This window comes from Gasterosteus aculeatus, chromosome 5, assembly GCF_964276395.1.
Source record: "Gasterosteus aculeatus chromosome 5, fGasAcu3.hap1.1, whole genome shotgun sequence".
Taxonomy (NCBI): domain Eukaryota; kingdom Metazoa; phylum Chordata; class Actinopteri; order Perciformes; family Gasterosteidae; genus Gasterosteus; species Gasterosteus aculeatus.
The window spans coordinates 14,450,444-14,470,832 of NC_135692.1; the positions used below are offsets into that span (position 1 = coordinate 14,450,444).

A 20,389-nucleotide genomic window follows, 5' to 3' on the forward strand; every position below is an offset into this window, starting at 1 on the left:
TAATCTTGCAAAAATTAGCGTAAAGGCTTCTACTATTGAAGTGTATTATCTTTATATTGTGTTCTGATCCAAACTTTTCGTTGAACTGATTTTCCGTGTAGTACTCATAATAATGAGTTACTAATGTCATTCATGTCACAAGAGATCAATTCGATAGGCTCATCCTACTCTTCATTTTGTTTCTCCTCAAAAAGATTGGACTTCCATCTGCCAAATTCCTCTTGATCAGCACGGCCAGTCTGGAGTACGACAGAAAGCAGTACATCTTTTTCTCAACGGGGTCTGACAACAACCCCCCTGTTCACAAGGTAGGCGATTACACGTCGTTTTGACCTCTTTGCGTTTCCACAGAGCTGGAGTGTGATGCACATGTTACATCATTTCACTGTTCAGATTGAGGCGGAGGTAGAAGTGTATGCTGAACCAGACTTCACCAAAGAGATTGTTGGAGGATCGCTGGGAGGGTTAGCTCTCCTGGTGCTACTCACTGCCGGCCTGTATAAGGTGAGACACTGACAAACACTGCTTCAGTTTAGAAAGCCGCTTTTTGGAGGCAATGAAGACATTTGGAAATTTTAGAGTGAACTCAAGTGCGACCCGTACCATGACTTGGTGTAATTTAGGGGGGTCAAGGTACTGATAGTGTGAATGCTGGCTCACTAGAATGGCTGAATGGCTGTACCACACTTAATAGAACTGAATACACTGTAATGATGTACTTTTCATTTATTTATTATATATGTTTTAATATAACTATTATCTTTGGTCCTCAGGCTGGATTTTTCAAGAGTAAATTCAAGGAAATGATTAACGATAATGCGGCGGATCCGGAAGACGATGGAGACGCAGTCACAACAGATTAAAATATTTTAATGTTGCAGATGTTCGTCAGACAGCAGCTTTTTATACGTAAAATATGTTCAAATATATATTATAGTCTGATGATTACAGCTGACTACAAAACGAGACAACAGTTTCAATATCTGTAACGCTGCCAGCTTCATCTATATCAGTGATTCTCAACTGGTGGGTCGCGGCCTTTGCCTGAGAAAATTAAAATTAGAAACAAAAAAACAAAAAAATTCCTCCTGTGATTATATTTTGAAGGGACTTTTTTTAATGCAGCGGAGTGTCTTTTTTGTGCCGGCTCATCCGTCTATGTTTTCAGCAGCGTGTGCCAGGTTTATTTAATTCATTTTGAATTTGTGCAAAAGCTGCTCCTCGAGACATAGTGTTTGTCATAGATCTGTTGAAGTTAAGTAATTTGTGTCTTTTTTTGCCTTTTTTGTTGTTGAAATGGCTGAAGATTCTTAATTGTTATGTATGTTGTAATACCTCGTGTCCTTAAGATACACTTTGGGGTTTTTAGATAATTGACTGTAACGGGGAATAGTTCCCTCTCTAGCATCGCTACCAGCTGGCTGTTTTGTTTTTTCATTAAACTTGTTTTTGTGTTGGCATACTTATTCTGTCTCCATACTATCTCAGGTTCAAACTGCACCATCATTTTATTAAATAAATTTGAGAAGTTGAGAATGTTCCTCGATTTGGGTCGCGGCTTGTAATTAAGGGGTGATGGTGGGTCCCGGAGCCAGACCAGTTGAGAACCACTGATCAATATCAATAATCCTAGCATTTTTAGAATATTTTCAGTAATCTACTGAAGTAGAAAACTTAAGCTTGTTTAAAATCACTCCCTAAATATGACAAGTGAGGATGAACGTAGTGCACCTAAAACATATATATTAGGAATGTCAACATTAACGCACTAATCTATGCGATTAATGTGCCTGAGATTAATGTGATCAAATATTTTAATGCAGGTAACGCGACTTTGTTAACTTGACCGGTCTTCCGGTGTGCCGGAAGTAAACAAAGTTGACCCTGGAAAACAAAACCGCCGCTAGCTGCAGTCAGTTAGAAGGTAGAGAGCAAGTTGGTAACTGAAAATGGAGAACTGTGCAGAGGAATTCCTCCTCAAACTGAAGAGGGGTGAGTGGCAAACGGACCACTTTGCGCACTGCTAGGCTAAGCTAGTTGCTAGGCTACTTCTATCTCCACATCTAGCCTGCGCGGTCTCAAGAGGACCATCACTGTGTCCCTAAAAGACAATGGTTTGGAACATGTCCTGGCTAAATGTGGGGACATTGTTGGCACTCCAAACACAGCCATCAATTGATAGAGAGTTGAGAGCAAATTGCACGAGGCCGGCAGGAAGAGTCGCTAGTTCAACATGTTCCACTTGGTGGAATTGTGCCTCCAAGTTGATCAAATGTGTGTAGTTTTGTGTTTAAAATAACATTAACAATTAAACAACGGGGTCTAAAATACACACTTTCTAAAGTGATTACTCATTACTTGTAAGATTTAGATTTTAGAATAAAAATAAACTTTTAATCGTGATTAATGAATTTAAAAAATTGATTACTATTAACACCCCTAATGTATATATTTAAGTGCACTACGTTCATCTAAAGTGTGGTTTTGGACACAACCAATGTGATGAAATGTGGCAGGAGGCTCTATGAAATTCAATTTTTTAATGATTAATTTAAATAATAAATAAATGTAAATAGAGAACCTTTTAATTGTATATTTGCAAGCTTGTTTGGGTTATTTCAGATTTCAAATGTGTTTAACTGTTAATCAGCTTATGGCATACCCACAGAGAGCGGAGGCCCCTGGGGCAGGCATAGGCTTCTCTAATCCTCCTGACTGAATTTACGCCTACGGTTCATTTAAGAGAGGTTGGGAAGAGAGCAATTAACGAACCTTAAAAATGCCTGTGAGACAACAGACCTAAAGTCCAAATAACAGAAACACTGAGGCCATGGGCACAGCGAAATCCAGCAAAAGGGAAATTGAGAAACTTGCTGCTTTTCCTGTTGCAGCCGTTACATTCACTGTTGCTGCCGTTGAATTTTCTGTTGCAGCTGCTGCAGGAGACAACCTTTCTCCCTTAGGAAGGATCCGAGTCTTGAAGCTTTGGCAACTTATCGTTATGACTGTCACCTGAAACCAGGATGAGTCGGACTTGCGAAGCAGAGGGCCGCCCTGATCCTCCTGCAGATATATATGATTCATCATCAGTGAGGTCATGGCACTCCTAATCGGAAAACCTCTGCATTGGAGAAAAGGCAAAATCATTTTAGGCAAGGCAATTTTATTTGTATAGCACATTTCAACAACAATGCATTTCCAAGTGCTTTACATAAAACCATAAAAAACATACAAACACAAAGCAAGGAGATTTACAAAAAGTTAAGAACATTGATAGAAACACAAAGAATAACAGTCATTAAAAAGATAAAATTGCAGCGTAGTTTAAGAATGCCATTATGTGGCACCTTGTGGAACGGTGGCTTGCTTCAGGCAGACTAGATGGCCGTACTGGCTCCAGCCCCCAAAAGCCCCCATAGTCCAGTCGATGTGAGGATTGTGTCAGCGTTAGCTAGGCGTATCCCAGAATAAGGGGGGTGCACCAGGTCTGCAGAATGTGGAAGCTGATGGTCTCGTGGTGGTTTTCTGACAGCAGCATGTGGACCGGAACAGTGTTGTGCGTCATTGCTCCCAGAAGGTGACCGTCCAGGGCGCTGGCTGGAACAGCCTGGGGGAGAGGTATCTGGGCAATCCCCAGTTGTTAAACAAGGTCCTTGTTCATTATGGACGTATCTGCTCTCGAATCCAGGAGAGTGGAAATTGTATGGGGTCCCCTGGGGAATAGTAGCCTAAGCGTGGAAAAGGGGTCGTTGTCAGGCAGGGGGTTGAGAAACTGTTCGGCTCACTAGTACTTCGTCCTTTACTGGCGAGCACGATTTAATGAGCAATTGTAAGCAAAATGGTTCCCCCTTGCTGGACTGATCCAGATGTCTTGCCGATCGTCTGACCTGGATGCAGTGATCCAAACAGGTAGTAATCTCGATAAGGGCTGACGAGGTGGAGGTGACTAGCAGGTGCACAGAATGAACTGATTAAATCAGTGTAGAGGAAAATATCGGAAAAAGTTTTTTTCGATACGAGATATCAAAACTTGTTTATGTGACGGGGCTTTAGGGAAAGCAACCAACAACTCCACGTGGGGACTTACAGCCCAATAAATACAGATTTAGATACCCTAGACACCCAAATAAGTTACTGTGGATTAGGCAGAGACGTTTGTAGTAATTAAGAAAAAGGTTTTATTGAAGAAAACGATAAAACCAAGGTAAGCACAAATCACTAAAAACAGGGTTAAGATTATAAAAACCAGGCAAGTTGAACACAGCAAACAAAACAACTGAGAAAAACAGCATAAAGTAAACCAAAGAAAATATCAAATGACAAAATATCAAATGGCAAAACAGCAGCATGTTCTCCCTCTTTCTATCTGTACAGCGCAAGACCAAAAGGGGGCTTTGTGTTAGTGTACAGAATTGAAAACACATACAATACACCAACACAAAATGCCAACAAACATACCTGTACAGCACAGGACCAAAGGGGAATACGGCCATGATGGCAGGTGCTGCCACTAATTGGCCGTTTGGTTGGGAAGAAGCCAGCCGAAAGGCTGCGTTCCCAACCCCAGCACATTTAGTAGTTTAAGTTTTAATGACACAGATCTACTACCTTTCACGCTCTACGAATAACTTAGTAAAACTCACTTTCATGTCTTCGATTGCCACATTCACAGATGCATCAAGTACATCCCTGCACTGTAAATTCTAGCATAAAGCATTTTACGCTGCAATGCATACACCATTGCTCTCTCAACTGAGAAGAGCATCTTTTCAACCAAAGGTCCATTCGAAGGGTTTGTGGAGAAAGACAAGGTATATGCATGTACTAATAACACACACAGACACACAAGAACACTCACACAGAGACTTGGATAGCATGTGACATAATTTCTAACCAGCCTTTAGAAATCAGATCCAGATCAAGCATTTTTATTTAATCAATTAGCTTTATTTCCTCACTTTGTGTCCTTTGAAGGTGAAAAACCCAAGGCACCATGATTCATCAACATCAAAGTACATTGAGTTGATGCTTTGAAATTCACAGAAATCCTTCTATGAAAGCACGAGTGAGCAAGAACGAGACGAGACAATATTCTCGTAAGTGTTTTCCTCTTATGTAAACAGTAACACAGGCTCAAAGACGGGACGCGGTTGTGCAGAGGAAGTCGAGCAAAAAGAAGAAATGGACCTTTTTCATTTTTAGATTTCCCTCTCATGAGGATGCTGATTTGAATAGGGCTTCAGTGCATGTTTATGTAGGTTTGGTGAAGTTGAGAATCAGATAATAATTAAACTCCTCTCTCTGACTCGTCTCAGAGGGAAACATCACGGCTGGGTAAAAGGTCATATTAAATATTTTGAGAAAAGCGTGGTTAAGGGTAAGGTTTTATTAGGTCAGTTATCTGACTCGTTTTTCATTTGCAGCCTTGCGTTCGGACTATCATCCGAATCCACTTGACCACGCCGGCTTCACTCTGTGGAAAAATGTTTGCCTGGGTGACTCAATCCAAATGACACAATACAAATTATTTGTGAAATCGAGTTGAGACACAGTGTGTGTTAATACAAAACAGAAACTTGTAACTCCTCCTACATAAGACTTCCTCTATCTGGCTGTCTTAACTTGGATCTGTCCCCTTATGATGTGTGCATGTTGCTATCGACAGCCCTCCACTTTGCACTTTCGGTGGTGGAGAAATGGTTGTAGGTCCCCACACAGTAAAATTCTTTTCAAATAAATAAATGAGCTCGAAGAAGCCTTCATGCTTTTAGTATTAACCATTGGAGTGACACAATGGGCTGGATAATTACTACGGCAGTATTCTTGTCAGGTAAGAGAGGTTTTGTCTCTTCATGACGACATATTATCACAAACGATTTTTTGTGTCGTCCTAACAACCAAAAGACAAAAATTAATATTTTGTTTGTTTTTCAAAGTACTTGAATATGTGACCAGCTCAGTTTACTCTGACCTAATAAAGCTCTAATTGTAATGTATTATAAATGTTTTTTGTGTATATATATTTTTTCCAACATCTAAACCCTGACTTCATTGTGGTGGGGTGCAATTACAATTAAATGACATTGTACAAAAAAGAAACCCACTTGAATTGAGTCGGACATATAACCTTACGACATTGTAGCAGTTTCTATTATTATAATGCCATCAAATAGTAGACATTTGCAAGAATTGTGGCTCTTCTTATCAAACGGATCACCCAAATATTTTGAGTCACCAATTTGATGAAGATTGGAGGAAAAACAGCTTTATGAACTTGTGCTACATCTGTTTAGCTGCCGTAGTAATACTTTTGCTTCCGGTGGTTTTGTTTCACCAAATATTAACAATTCAATGACAATAAACATTGCAAACAGTGTCTTTCTGAAGCCATAAAAGCTGTTCTGGTGTAACTATAACAGAACTTAAAGATATTCGTTTTCACAGTGCCAAACTCAGTGCCCTTTTTAGACTTTTTTTTCTGGAAAAACTACATCAGCAAAAGGGATGTCGACAATACCAAGATAATCGGAGTAGAACTAGGACATACGTTATGCATTGCATCATTTCTGACCATATTTAGAGGAAAAAAAAAGACAAAAAGGAAGGCAAGAAGGCAAGTGTGATAGAATACAAAAAACAGATTTCCGAATGTGAATTTAAATGAGTGTTCTTCATTCTGCAGGGTTAAACGCTTTACTCTGTTTTAACATCGATCCTGTGGCTTGGAAGACGTTGACTGAACGTGCTGCAGGTTTTGGATACCAGGTGGTGCAAAGGCGATCAGAGTAAGTCGAAGCAGAAATGTTGATCTGGAACATTGGAATCTAAACCAGACAAATGTTAGCTGGTCGCATTTCTGCCAAACGATCGATCGTCTCACACTAATCAGTCATTTTCATGGGGACACAGTGGTGTGATTCATCTCTTTTGCTATTTCACAAGTCTGTGTGGTTTTATTTCCACAGTTTGCTGGTCAGTGCTCCTCTTGCACAGTATTCACCAAGTGGAAGAGGACAGATATATAAGTGTACCGAATCATGCACCCAACTATCGGTTCCTGGTGAGTAACTTCCCATTTCCTAAAGCTTGACCAACAATCAGATCACATTGGGACGTGTTTTACTAGTAAGAGCTGAAGGTTTGTAGTCTTGGAACTGTTGATGTGGCGCTATCACAAAGGGTTCAGAATGACTGATGGACTTTTTCTACACAGAGGCTGAGTTTGCAGTGAACATGTCTCTCGGTTTGACGATGGCAAGTGATCCCTCCACACAAAGAACTTTGGTGAGCCGAGAGACTGCAAATGTTGATTATTCATTGTGGCAAATTCTTTTAAACTTTTCATAGACTTTCCATCCGCTGAAAAAACTTACACAATACCTTACATTTTATTAATGCACACAGGAAAATATGATTCATTAATCAGGATCCTTGTGCTACTTTCAGGCATGTGGTCCAACCATCCCAAAGGACTGCAAAAGTATCACCATGTACAGTGGAACGTGCTGGCAGATAGATCGTTTTGATCGAGTTACAGGCCCTGTACCTTCTTCTAATGGCGGTAAATGGAAAATAAATACACACACAAAACCTACATCCTTTACACAATCAACACAACGTGCATATGATTGGTTGCATTGGGACACTTTGAGGTCTTTCTTGAGTGATGAGCACTGACACAATCAGATATTCTCAGCATGCTGTGAAACTATAACTAAGTAAATGAACATTGGCTATATAAATATTACTTGCACCTTCGGGTCACTACCATTACCAACTTAGGAACACATTTTAAACAACCATGAAAAATACTAATAAATTATAGAAATGTGTGTATTGTCTATACACTAAAGTAATCGTGAATGGAAATGAATCAGGATCAATGAATTTGGGAGAAATAGCAAACCAAATAATCTGTCAAGCAAAACAGCAAAATGAAAAAAAAATGGTTAAAGACAGAATATATTAAACATGTCTTTCTTCACTGAAACCATCCTAAAAAATACACAGTAAATAGACACATTCACAGGGACGGACGTTCGTCTGTAAAAATCTTCACAAATGTACGAACACATCTAAAGATCTTCACGCCTCCGGTGGGTTTTCAGTTATTTTGATCAGATCTTTGACATGCATATAGAATCTTCCGCCGCAAACTAAAGACACACCTCTTCAGACTCTACCTCGACTAAAGACTAACAAATTGTAGCACTTAAATTGTACTTGTAACGTCACTCATCTATAGCAAATTGTAAATTGGCTTATTTGAGGAAATTGCACTTTCTTGTTTCTTGTTCTCCTGAGTTTGTACCCTATGGTTGAATGCACTTATTGTACGTCGCTTTGGATAAAAGCGTCAGCTAAATGACATGTAATGTAATCTATTTTCAACACACTACACATGTCACAATAAAAGGGAATTTATTTTTTGTATTTATTTAATATTCATTGCAAGGACAGGAATCTTCACACTGCATTTATGAGGCGTGTCCTGAAGGAAGAAATGTTTTTTAACTTGAAATCTCTCTTGCAGATTGCAGGTCAGCAGACGTTGCATTTCTGTTGGATGGCTCTGGAAGCGTAGCATCATCGGACTTTCAAACAATGAAGACTTTTGTAAAAAATCTGGTCCGCTCACTTCTGCCAGCAGACACAAGGGTATAACTGGGTTTTTTTGTTTGTACTATTTTTTTTTTTTACAGTTGAATGTTAAACTAACTGACGGCTGAATGTCTTTCCTGTTTTTGCAGTTTTCCATTGTCCAATTCTCCAGTTCTCCCAAAATCCATTATTACTTCGGTGACAATCTGATCTCTGAAACTGGATCATGGGAAGAAAAAGTTGATGGGATTAGACAACTAAGGGGATCAACTTTCACAGCTAAAGCCATCAGATCTGTGGTGTAAGTGTCTTCATCATGTTGACTTTCATCTGCAAGGACGTAATTAAGAATTTGTAATTTGAGTTAAATCAAATCAATAGAACTATTTCAATATCATTTTATTGAAAATTTCAAATCAGGCATGTGTTGAAGCTTGTATGTATGCAATGTGACCGGTGATGAATAACTCAGAGGTTTTGTGGGCATTTGGCTTTGTGCATTAGAGAAGAGCCCTCGAGGGGTGTGAGATCCCTCTTGTTTTTTATTTGCAGATTTGGCCAACAAACTAAATGGGAACTTGCTCATAGAAACTGCACAACTTGATTAGCTTTCAAAACATCTCCAGTGTAACTTTAAAATTGCTTCTGTTAATAAATTGTAACACTTTATTTTCCGAGTGGAACAAAATAACAGTCCCAAGTTTTGGTACTGAATCTAGTAAAAGTTAAAAGTATTGTACTGCTAACTTTACTATGTCACTTTTGTGTTTATTGATTTATAGTAGTTGAGTTTACATTGCAAAAGGGTGAATAGAAATGGCCTCTTTCTTTTTACAGCAATGACGTTTTCACACCATCAAAAGGTTCCAGGCCAAATGTGAACAAAGTGTTGATAGTCATCACCGATGGAGAATCTAACGACCGTAACGATTTGTCAAGTGCAACAAGTTTAGCTGACAACAAAAAGATTGTTCGATTTGCTATTGGAGTAAGTTCAAATATTTAAAATCTGTGAATTTAAGCAGCTGATGTCACATCCTCAAGACTCTTTTGTTTTCAACATTCATAGGTGGGGGACGCATTTAACAATGATCGGGCAAAGAATGAACTGGACACCATTGCATCTACCAAAGAAAACGTATTTCAAGTGGAAAGTTTCAACGCACTTGACAAAATAAGACAGACTCTGCAGGCCAAACTCTTCTCTATTGAAGGTATATGTAACGCATCACAGGAGACAGGAGTAGACCCAAGTGCAGATTTAATCAACAACAGTTTACACAGGGAGTAGGCTTAGTGATATCCAGTAGATCAGGGGTGGGCAAACTTTTTGGCTCAGGGGCCACATTGACTTTTAAAATTTGACAGACGGCCGGTATCAGATGGATAGGGAGTGTTTATGTCAACCAATATAAATTATAAGTAAAAGCCAATAACTAAAAAGTAAAGTGAACTTACATTTTTACATTACATTGCATTTCAGTGGGAACAGTGTTGTTGGTCCCCCTTTTTTGCCAGTGCATGATAGTTTGGTGTCAACTTTGTTGTGGCAATTCTCAGGACAGATCTGAGGTGTTCATCGGTTAACTGGGATCTGTGGCGTGATTTGTTGGTTTTCATCACGCTGAACGTCTGCTCAACCACCTAAGTAGAGCCAAACAACACCAGCATCCTCTGTTTGCAAACTTGGGCTTCGCTTAGTGAAGCATAGAATTCAGCCAGATTAAGGTTGAACTTAACCTGGCAGCAGCAGGTGGACTCGCAGGCTGATGCGGTGCAGAAAGCACGGCACCACTGTCCTCTGCCGCACCTTCTCTGTTCCCGACTTGAGTTAAGAAACATCAATGCTGGTCTTTTGCCGTCATCGTGCTTTGGGAAACTCAAGTCGGGAACAGAGAAGTGTTACAGCGGTCGTTACTATAATGTATAATTCATAATACTCGGCGGGCCGGATCAAAACGCCCAACAAGCCGGGTCCGTAGTTTGCCCACCCTTGCAGTAGACAGGCCGAAGGTCGAAATCCAGGAGCAAGGAGATAGACGAAGGTACCGACAGGGATCAGGCAGGAGGCAACGAGGTCTAGAACAAACAAGGGGTATTCAACGGGGGTACTAGTGATATGTCGTTTGTGAACGAATCCTTCCAAGGACTCGAGAGTAACGAGTCCTCTCAAAAAAGAAGATTCGTTCATTTTACTGAACCGAGTCGATATGACTCGAAGAAAGATTTGTTCGTTCATCTTACCAACCATCCCCCGACATGAACGAATGACCCGAAAAAAGATTCGTTCATTTTACTGAACGAGATTCAAAGAACCGAGTCGGTAAAAAGATCCGAAATTCCCATCACTAGGGGGTACAAACAGGAGATCCAAATATCCAGACACAGGTGTGTAGGGATGAGTGGGCGTGTACTACAGGCAGACACACAATGGAACAAACCAACACAAAGCGGGACAGACCAACTAGACAGAAAACAAGGGGGAGTTTGGGGAGCAGATTTTGAAGGCCTCAGTACTCCCGGGGAAGAGGAGAGCTGGATCGTGACAGTATAGTTGTATATTGATTAACATGTTTTATTGAGGAATCATGCATGGACTTTCCTCCTGATCAAAGTTAGATTCATGAATGCGTGTTCATTTATGTTGCCGTTACAGGATCACAAACAAGTGGAGAGTCACTGAAATTGGAAATGGCTCAAGAGGGATTCAGTGCAGCTTATGTGCCTGAGGTAAAAAAACACACCAGAAATGCCCTGCACCACACCCAGGTTTACTTACTTTCATTGCTTCTTCTATATATATTTCATTTTAAAGGGAATTCAGATGGCTATTGTTGGTGCTAATGAGTGGAAGGGAGGCTTCCTCCAATACTCAATGTCGACAGGCCTCAAGACAGGCTCCTATGAGGCTGATATAGAGACTGACAGTTATCTGGGTAAGAATGTACAAACCAAACAAACACCATTTGCATGCACTGCTAATGCTTTCTTTTCTTTTCTCTTTGAAAATATTTAAGTTATTTATTATAATATAGAAAACATTGTATTGTGTTTTATGTGAGATTTGAAATGAGAAAAAAAGCAGTTAAGTCAAATATTAAGCAGGTTTGTACGAATTTCTTTTGGATGATGAATAGGAAGACTCTTCTCAGCCATAATACTCACGTTTTGTAAAGTAAACTCCTTGTCTAAGTCAAATACATTCATGCAATGACCACATGTTTTCCGCAAAGGCAATGATAGTTACCTAAAACCAGCTAAAGAGATTGACAGTTGGCTCACAGCGGGTCAGACTAACTGATGCACTTTGATTCTAGGTTACTCCATGGCCGTTGCTAACACGATGTACGGCACGTTAACAATTGTCGGTGCTCCAAGATATAAACACAGAGGAGCCGTGATGGTAGTTCACCAAAACGTCCTCAGTGAAACGATTGATCCCTTTCGCTGGCAGGTGGGACCTTACAATAAAGAGGGGCTGAAAGTCCAGAAAGACAATGTGAAGCACGTGTTTTATTAACATGTTTCCCTCTTTTCATTGATAATTTGATGCTTTCACAGTTTCAGAGTGGTGAATATTTTGGGGCTGTTGTTTGTGCGATGGACGTGGATCTTGACAGCTACACTGACTTAATCCTCATATCTGCCCCAATGTTCATGGACTCTGACAGAGAGGGAAGAGTTTACGTTTGCAGCTTGACTGGTTTGGTAAATTATTATTTATTTGATTTGGAGCATTAAAATCTATCTTTTTTTCTAACGACCATGCAAACGTTGACTCTCGTCTGTATATTTCCACCAGGATGTGGAGTGTCGCTTAGACTCTCCATCAGTACTGAGAGGGGAGGTCTCTGACAAAGGACGGTTCGGGTCTTCTCTGGCTGTACTGCCTGATCTTAACACCGACGGTCTCAGCGACTTGGCAGTTGGAGCGCCTTTGGAGAACAACGGCCAAGGCAGCATCTACATATTCCACGGAGAAGGAGGAGTAGGAGGAGGAATCAGCTCTTCTTACTCACAGGTGAGTGAGGTCCAGCATTTATAGTTCCATGTTTGCCGCAGCAATCAAGCATTTTTTTCCAACTTAAATGATTAAAATATTCCGGTCATCACAGAGAATTGCAGCATCTGAAGTCCGGTCATCATTGAGGTTCTTCGGCCTGTCGATCAGTCAGTCGTCTTTTGACCACAGTGATGATGGGCTGCCTGAGTTAGCGATCGGTTCAAAGGGTGCAGTTGTCTTACTAAGGTGAATCCATCCAAGTTGCTTCTGTCTACATACTTCATCAGACTTTACCTTTCCGATGTGTGCAGACCTTCAGTCATTCAGTCTCTTTGGGCAGCTAAGAACTCGTTTGGTTTCCTGCGGCATTTTTTTAGCCTCCCGATCACAAAGCCAATGGTTATCCTCGTGTGTTTTCACGCTCTGTTCATTTCCAGATCCAAGCCAATAGTGATGGTGGAAGCTACAGTGTCGTTCAGCCCAAATCGAATCTCGACTCAAAACTCTGCCTGCTCAAATCCTTTGGAGATTACAGCAGAAATCTGTTTTAACATGACCAGGCGCTCCAAAGTAGACAAAGGTACCCGATGCTCCACTGTCATTTAAATACTTTAAAGAGAAACCTCTTAATGACAAACCAATCTGTTCCAGTTACAGCAAAGATTAGCTACGATCTAACGCTGGACGCCACTCGCAAAGTCCCAAACAACCGGGCCTACTTTAACGGGAAACAACGAGAGACAAAAGGAACAGTTCAAATTGACTTAATTCGGCCTGTATGCAACACGGTGAAGTACTTTGTTCAGGTGAGTTGTTAGACGCGCACAACTTTAAAAATTACAGCCTCTCTCGTATTGAAAAATCAAATGTTTGATGCCGATGTTGCGTTAATTAATCCAACCTTCACTATTTAGAAAAATGAATGTTACAATAGCGCACTACCTTCTTCTTGCAGGCTTGTCCAGAAGATGCTCTAAATGCACTTTCCAATGAACTCAGATTCGCCTTTGAAGGTTTACCTATCCCCCCAAATCCCAGTCCTAGTCTCGCCCTGCAGGCGCAGAAAACAACCGTACATCCTGTAAGTACTAAAAATAAATAGTCTTAGCGGAAAAAGCCTTGATCTTCCGTATAATAGTTTTCCTTGTGTCAGTTCTCACACCTGAACCAACATGCTTCCCTTCAAACTGTCTTCCACAGTTGGGGTTTGAGATCAATTGCGGAGACGACAATAACTGTGTTGATGACCTAAAAGTGGATTTCAACTTCACCAAGTGAGCTACAAATAGGAAGCACAAACAAAGTTAAGTTCCTTTGTTTACTTCTGACTCCTTTTTACTCACAACAATCTATCAGATCCTTAGAGGTTAAAGTGGGCATTGATGAACTGTTGGATGTCACCGTCTCAGTGGAGAACAGAGGGGAAAACTCCTACAACAGCCGGGTCATCGTCTCATATCCAACCGGACTCTCTTTCAGGAAGTTTACACCCCTGCAGGTAAAATGTCAGGATCAGTTTTCGTTTCAGTTGCTCTCTGGTCAGCTGCTTTCTCCGGTCAAACTCATGTGTTTGTAATCAAGGGGAGAATTGAGTGCAGCTCCTTGGACAGTGAAGATGGTGTAACGAGAGGGAAGACGGACTGCACTGTCGACAAGCCTATTTTGAAGAGCGGCTCTAAGGTTTGATCTCTGGACAGAATCATCTTTACTCACTACTGCAGAGACAGAAGAGGCCATCTGATTCATTTCCTTTGGGTCATTTAGGCGTTCTTCATCATCTCCTATGGGATTGACACTGGAAGCCAACTTGCTAGGAGCATTTCTTTCTCTGCAAATGTTACCAGGTACTGCTCACCTACCCGCATGAGAAACACGGCAACATGCAAGTGTGCACCAGTACACATTCATTTGCATTTCTACAAATGATTTTGACTTTCTTTTAGTGGGAATCTGGATCACTCCAGTTCAAGCAAACTCTACAGAAACAAGGACATTGATGTGAAGTACAGCATTTTTGCTACGATTGAAAGGTTTGTGTTGTTTATGTGAAACAAAATAAAAGGTATACACTATCTAGTGCTACTATAGCATAATACTATAATATAACATTTAACCTTCGTATCTTTTCGTCTAATATTCAGTCAATTATTTTTATATCCATTTAGCTCACTCAGCTACAGCAATTTTTCATTCGGCAAGAATAATCTACACAAACCAGTCCAACAATCCATTGTGGTAAACTGTCTTACATAATTCTATCACTAAATATTAAAAAACCTAAATGACTTCACCTCAATGCTTGTGTACATTGTGTGATACCTACCGGCCTTTTCTATTTTCTCCTTCTCGTAGGTTACAAATGATATCAGAGCGCTGAATTTCACTGTGGTGATTCGGGTGCCCGTGAGGCTCGGCAATAAAGACATCTGGGCGGATTCCAGCAGCTTGCAGGTGGGAATTTGTAGTTGTTTTACACAACTACAGTCTCATGAACAGATATGATCAGACAAGTCTGATCGCGATAAATACAACATAAATTTACTGTATTTCAGATTCCAGACTGCCAAAGAGGCTTTGATGAACAACCTAAAGGCACTGGTTTTATTGGTGAGATACAGAAAAACAAGTCAGTGGTAGGTATCCCTCTGACATATACGAGTAGTTGCAAAGCCCATTTAAGGGCTCCAACATTCACTCATAGAACTGGTGTTACATCAATATAACCAGTATTCTTTTCATTACTGCTTTCTCTGAAAACACCAACAGGACTGCTCTGTAGCCACGTGCACGGTTTTCAAGTGCAGTAAGCTCATGGGACGACTGGAGAGTAAAACGTACCAAATCTCTGCCAACCTCAGTTCTGAATGGATTGAGCAGGTAAAGGATGTGTTGTCATTGAACAAACTAACACACAGTTGTCAAGCATTTCAACGGTTTGCAGTAAAATATCCATAATAATGAGTTACTAATCTCATTCACGTCACAGGAGATAAATTCGATAGGCTCATCCTACTCTTCATTTTGTTTCTCCTCAAAAAGATTGGACTTCAATCTGCCAAATTCCTCTTGATCAGCACGGCCAGTCTGGAATACGACAGAAAGCAGTACATCTTTTTCTCAACGGGGTCTTACAACAACCCCCCTGTTCACAAGGTAGGCGATTACACGTCGTTTTGACCTCTTTGCGTTTCAACAGAGCTGGAGTGTGATGCACATGTTACATCATTTCACTGTTCAGATTGAGGCGGAGGTAGAAGTGTATGCTGAACCAGACTTCACCAAAGAGATTGTTGGAGGATCGCTGGGAGGGTTAGCTCTCCTGGTGCTACTCACTGCCGGCCTGTATAAGGTGAGACACTGACAAACACTGCTTGAGTTTAGAAAGCCGCTTTTTGGAGGCAATGAAGACATTTGGACATTTTTAGAGTGAACTCAAGTGCGACCCGTACCATGACTTGGTTTAATTTAGGGGGGTCAAGGTACTGATAGTGTGAATGCTGGCTCACTAGAATGGCTGTAACACAATAGAACTGAATACTATATAATGGTGTCTTTTCATATATTCATTATTCATGTTTTAATACAACAATTTTCTTTTGTTCCTCAGGCTGGATTCTTCAAGAGTAAATACAAGGAAATGATTAACGATAATGCAGCGGATCCAGGGGAAGATGGAGACGCAGTCACAACAGATTAATATATTTAAAGCGGTGCAGATGTCAGACAGCAGCTTTCTTTACATAAAATATGTTCAAATATATATTATAGTCTGATGATTACAACATCTACAGCACTGCCTGCGCCAACTGTCATTGCTTCATCTGTTTCATTAATCCGTGTTCTAGCATTTTTATAATATTTTCCCATTCAAGTAGAAAACTTTAGCTGGTTTGGCATCACTCCCTCACTCTGTCATTTGCTATTTCCAATAACATAGAATATAGGGGTAACACGAGGATATCTTGGTTAGGAAGTAGTACCCAGCGACTGCTGTACAGTCTAACCCAGACACGGGCAAATATTTAAAAAAACTAACAATTTTAGTAGCACTTCAAAAGGAAACTTACTCATACCAGGGCTTCACATTAGCACCCGCCCACCCGCCAAATGTGCGTAGAATCCGGCTCAGCGTGTAGCTAGCTGTTAGCAAGCTGAAGCTAACAGACGTGCGTGGAGATGGAGACCGGTTTAACGGCTCCGGGCTGTTCGGTCGGCCAGCAGAGATCCGTGCGGACCTGCCTGCTCCGTCTTCGGGCGGCAGCGAGCGTTTCCTCGGCCGGACGAGACAGTCCGTTACAGCAGGCTCCTCAAAACACGACTGACACAATAAACTCATTGTGCAGGGTTCCGAAGCCTCACGCGCCGACCGTGAGACGCGCGCATTCCCACCAGTCCGCACGCTGCACCTCCCGAGGAGACGGCGTTAAACCGTCTCGGCCACCGTACGTTCGTTACTAGGCAACGTGGAGGCGCGAACACACGTGACAGGTGGAGGCTTTTGATACAACTGCTACAGGTGCAGGTGCAGGGAAACCTACAAAGCCTGCATTTGTTTTCATACAAAAGGAGCTTTACAAACTTATATGAGCTGGAGATTTGGTCACTGTACATATACTTTTTTGTAGTCTTGATTTGGACGTTTACAATGGTAATTTACATTTGAAAGGATTGATAGTTATTTAAAGTAAATTGTAGCAATAATAAAGACGTTCAAGTGAGGTTTGGGCGCAGTACTTGTTTTTATGATGTTTGATCAGTCACGTTACGACATGTTTTTATATTGTTCATGTTCGTGAAAATTGTTAAATTACCTTGCAAATAAATGCTTTGCTACTTTTAAAAGCCAAATGCTTTCATGTAATGATTTGTACATGTCATTTATATTAGCTCACACAAACACTCAACTTTAGAACCCATTGTGGCCCGCGAGTCAAGAAGTTTGCCCCCACAAATTAAAGTCAGAGCGGGGAAATTGGTTCATATTATGGAGGATAAAAGGTCCTATAGACGCTCAAGAGTTTATAGGAGGCAGTTAATTGGCATTCCAGGCTCAAATGTCACTTTGTTGGGGCATTAAAATAAGAAGAGGGGGGGGCATAACATAATGCACTACATTTTTCTTAACTATAATATATGGAAGTATGTCTTATATAAAGAATATTTACCGTTAGACATGACTCATCACATTTTATGTAGAAAGGCAACAGAGGTAGGAAAAATGACTTGAGTTGTCCTTCATTCCTGTCATTGAATAAAGATATAAAACAAGGAAGTTTTGCTCTACAATTTATTTATATACAATAAAAACATTAAACAGTAAGATACCTTTTGTTAAAGAAATATAACCTTGGAAGTGCCTGACAAATTACTTGAACATGGTAAATGCATTTAAGAGAAGGAAGGACCTGAATCTGCGAACATCAAGGCGACAGATTTATTTCCACTCATCGTTACGACTGCCAACTTAAACCAGGATGAGTCGGACTTGCACAGCAGAGGGCAGCCCTGATCCTCCTGCAGATATAAAACATATGATTCATCATCAGTGAGGTCATGGCACTTGCAGGCGCGTGAAATGTATTGACACCAGACAAGCCTATATTTAGGAGTCTTTCTTTCTTGACTACTCCTTGTTAACAGAACAGCACAGCACTGAGATTCAACGAACCGAGTCGGTAAAAAGATCCGAACTTCCCATCACTAGCCTCGATTCCTGTTTCCCTCGACACTCCACGCTAGCTCTCTCAGGAGTACAGCGCCCTCTAGTGGCTTTAGTGGAGAACATCATTTTCTCACTGGGAAAACCTCTGGATTGGGGAAAAGGCGAAACCATTTTAGGCAAGGCAATTTTATTTGTATAGCACATTTCAACAACAAGGGCGGCACGGTGGCGTGGTGGTTAGCACTGTTGCCTCACAGCAAGAAGGTCCTGGGTTCGATTCCGCCCAGTGGCCTTTCTGTGTGGAGTCTGCATGTTCTCCCTGTGTCTGCGTGGGTTCTCTCCGGGTTCTCCAGCTTCCTCCCACAGTCCAAAGACATGCTCTGGGGATCAGGTTAATTGGGGACTTTAAATTGCCCATAGTGGTGTGAATGTGAATGTGAGTGGTTGTGTGTCTCTGTGTAGCCCTGCGATTGGCTGGCGACCAGTCCAGGGTGTACCCTGTCTATCGCCCGAAGTTGGCTGGGATGGACTCCAGCCCCCCCGCGACCCTGTGTGCAGGATAAGCGGTTTGACAATGGATGGATGGATGGATGGATTTCAACAACAAGGAAACATCATTAAAAAGATTTTAAAAAGACATTTAAAAAATATTGTTAAGAATTCTGAATTGCCAAAATGGTCAATTAAAGGCAGCAGCAAACCGAAAAGTCTCCAATCTGGATTTGAAGGATCTGAGGAACAGCAGACCTGAAGCTTTCTGTGACTTTGTTCCAGATATGTAGTTTTAACTCTGGGAAGAGAAAGTAGACCAGTGCCAGATGATGTCATAGAGGAAGTGGAAATGACAGGGTACAGAGCTGTGACATATCCTTTTGCTTTATTTTTGTGTGAAAGATTAGTGATCCAGCATTCCTACAAATCCTGGAAGCCACTGTCCTAATTTCTCAGTGAGAAATAAAGCTCTGATGTAGATGGTTTATTAAACAAATTACAAGCACATTAAATCAGTTTAGATACAAACATTTCGAAACAAAGGCTTATTCGATAAGAGATATCAAAACTTGATTAGTGGTGTGAGTTTTAATGACACAGATCTGCCCCTTTCACGGTCTAAAAAGCTTAGTAAAACTCACTTTGATGTCTTTGATTGCCACATTCTTTTTAAACAGACTGATGCATCTTCCAAGTACATCCCTGCACTGTAAATTCTAGCATAAAGCATGTTACGCTGCAATGAATACAACATTGCTCTCTCAACTGAGAAGAGCATCTTTTCAACCAAAGGGTATGTGGAGGAAGATAGATGAGGTATATGCATGTACTAATAACACACTCAGACACACAAGAACACCCACACACAAGCTCAGATAGCATGTGACATCATTTCTAACCAGCCCTAAGAAAGTCCCAGATGCAGATGTAGCATTTTTATCTAATCAATCAGCGGAATTATTTCCTCACTTTGTGTCTGCGGTGGAAATTTGACCGAATAAGTGGAGACCTACAGAGATAAATTTGTGTTTGTACATGTTAATAAACTGCACAAAAGGACCAAGTTGAACAGTTCACAATCAAGCAACTGCTCCGGAATCGGTACAGAGAGCATCAGAGTCAGAGTTTTTATATGCGGAAGTCATTACAACAAATTCACCGATACGTCTTTTCATCAAAGGCAAGAAGTTGAGGGGAGGCCAGCTCGATAGTTTCAGTTCCATAACTGTGCATCGTGTGCATCGTGGTGCAGCTCACTTTCCTCTACAGTGTCCTTTGAAGGTGAAAAACCCATGGCACAATAATTCATAAACATCAAAGTACATTAAGTTGATGCTTTAAAATTCACCGTAATCCACAGAGGAGGAAGAAAGAACACGGACAAGACAATATTCTAGCTGTGTTTGCTGGCTATGAAAACTGGAACACAGGCTAAGGGACGGGGCTGTGTAGAGAAAGTCGAGCAAAAAGAAGAAATGGACCTTTTTCCTTTTTAGATTTCCTTTTCATGAGGATGCTGATCAGAATAGAATTTTAGTGCATGTTTTATTTGGGTTTGGTGAAGTTGAGAATCAGATAATTAAACTTCTCTCTCCGACTCGTCTCAGAGGGACACATCACGTCTGGGTAAA

The 20,389-nt window shown here is 40.9% G+C and overlaps 1 protein-coding gene across 1 annotated transcript in view; it reads left to right on the plus strand.

Annotated features, from left to right (window-relative positions):
- The window catches only part of LOC120819064 (uncharacterized), a 28,848-nt gene extending 11,396 nt beyond the window's left edge, over positions 1 to 17,452 (plus strand). The window contains exons 28-61 of the mRNA XM_078103803.1: positions 195 to 308; positions 394 to 504; positions 774 to 848; positions 3,578 to 3,668; positions 5,747 to 5,830; positions 6,683 to 6,785; positions 6,966 to 7,060; positions 7,214 to 7,284; positions 7,447 to 7,561; positions 8,534 to 8,658; positions 8,751 to 8,902; positions 9,439 to 9,589; positions 9,671 to 9,815; positions 11,258 to 11,331; positions 11,417 to 11,537; positions 11,919 to 12,055; positions 12,163 to 12,309; positions 12,404 to 12,622; positions 12,717 to 12,850; positions 13,042 to 13,184; positions 13,256 to 13,410; positions 13,560 to 13,685; positions 13,805 to 13,878; positions 13,961 to 14,102; positions 14,186 to 14,284; positions 14,369 to 14,448; positions 14,548 to 14,634; positions 14,770 to 14,839; positions 14,957 to 15,055; positions 15,157 to 15,237; positions 15,371 to 15,481; positions 15,644 to 15,757; positions 15,843 to 15,953; positions 16,212 to 17,452. Of these exons, the coding sequence (XP_077959929.1) occupies positions 195 to 308; positions 394 to 504; positions 774 to 848; positions 3,578 to 3,668; positions 5,747 to 5,830; positions 6,683 to 6,785; positions 6,966 to 7,060; positions 7,214 to 7,284; positions 7,447 to 7,561; positions 8,534 to 8,658; positions 8,751 to 8,902; positions 9,439 to 9,589; positions 9,671 to 9,815; positions 11,258 to 11,331; positions 11,417 to 11,537; positions 11,919 to 12,055; positions 12,163 to 12,309; positions 12,404 to 12,622; positions 12,717 to 12,850; positions 13,042 to 13,184; positions 13,256 to 13,410; positions 13,560 to 13,685; positions 13,805 to 13,878; positions 13,961 to 14,102; positions 14,186 to 14,284; positions 14,369 to 14,448; positions 14,548 to 14,634; positions 14,770 to 14,839; positions 14,957 to 15,055; positions 15,157 to 15,237; positions 15,371 to 15,481; positions 15,644 to 15,757; positions 15,843 to 15,953; positions 16,212 to 16,301 (3,846 nt within the window). The 3' untranslated portion in view covers positions 16,302 to 17,452. The remainder of the gene's footprint in view (positions 1 to 194; positions 309 to 393; positions 505 to 773; positions 849 to 3,577; positions 3,669 to 5,746; positions 5,831 to 6,682; positions 6,786 to 6,965; positions 7,061 to 7,213; positions 7,285 to 7,446; positions 7,562 to 8,533; positions 8,659 to 8,750; positions 8,903 to 9,438; positions 9,590 to 9,670; positions 9,816 to 11,257; positions 11,332 to 11,416; positions 11,538 to 11,918; positions 12,056 to 12,162; positions 12,310 to 12,403; positions 12,623 to 12,716; positions 12,851 to 13,041; positions 13,185 to 13,255; positions 13,411 to 13,559; positions 13,686 to 13,804; positions 13,879 to 13,960; positions 14,103 to 14,185; positions 14,285 to 14,368; positions 14,449 to 14,547; positions 14,635 to 14,769; positions 14,840 to 14,956; positions 15,056 to 15,156; positions 15,238 to 15,370; positions 15,482 to 15,643; positions 15,758 to 15,842; positions 15,954 to 16,211) is intronic.
- Positions 17,453 to 20,389: the final 2,937 nt, after the last annotated feature.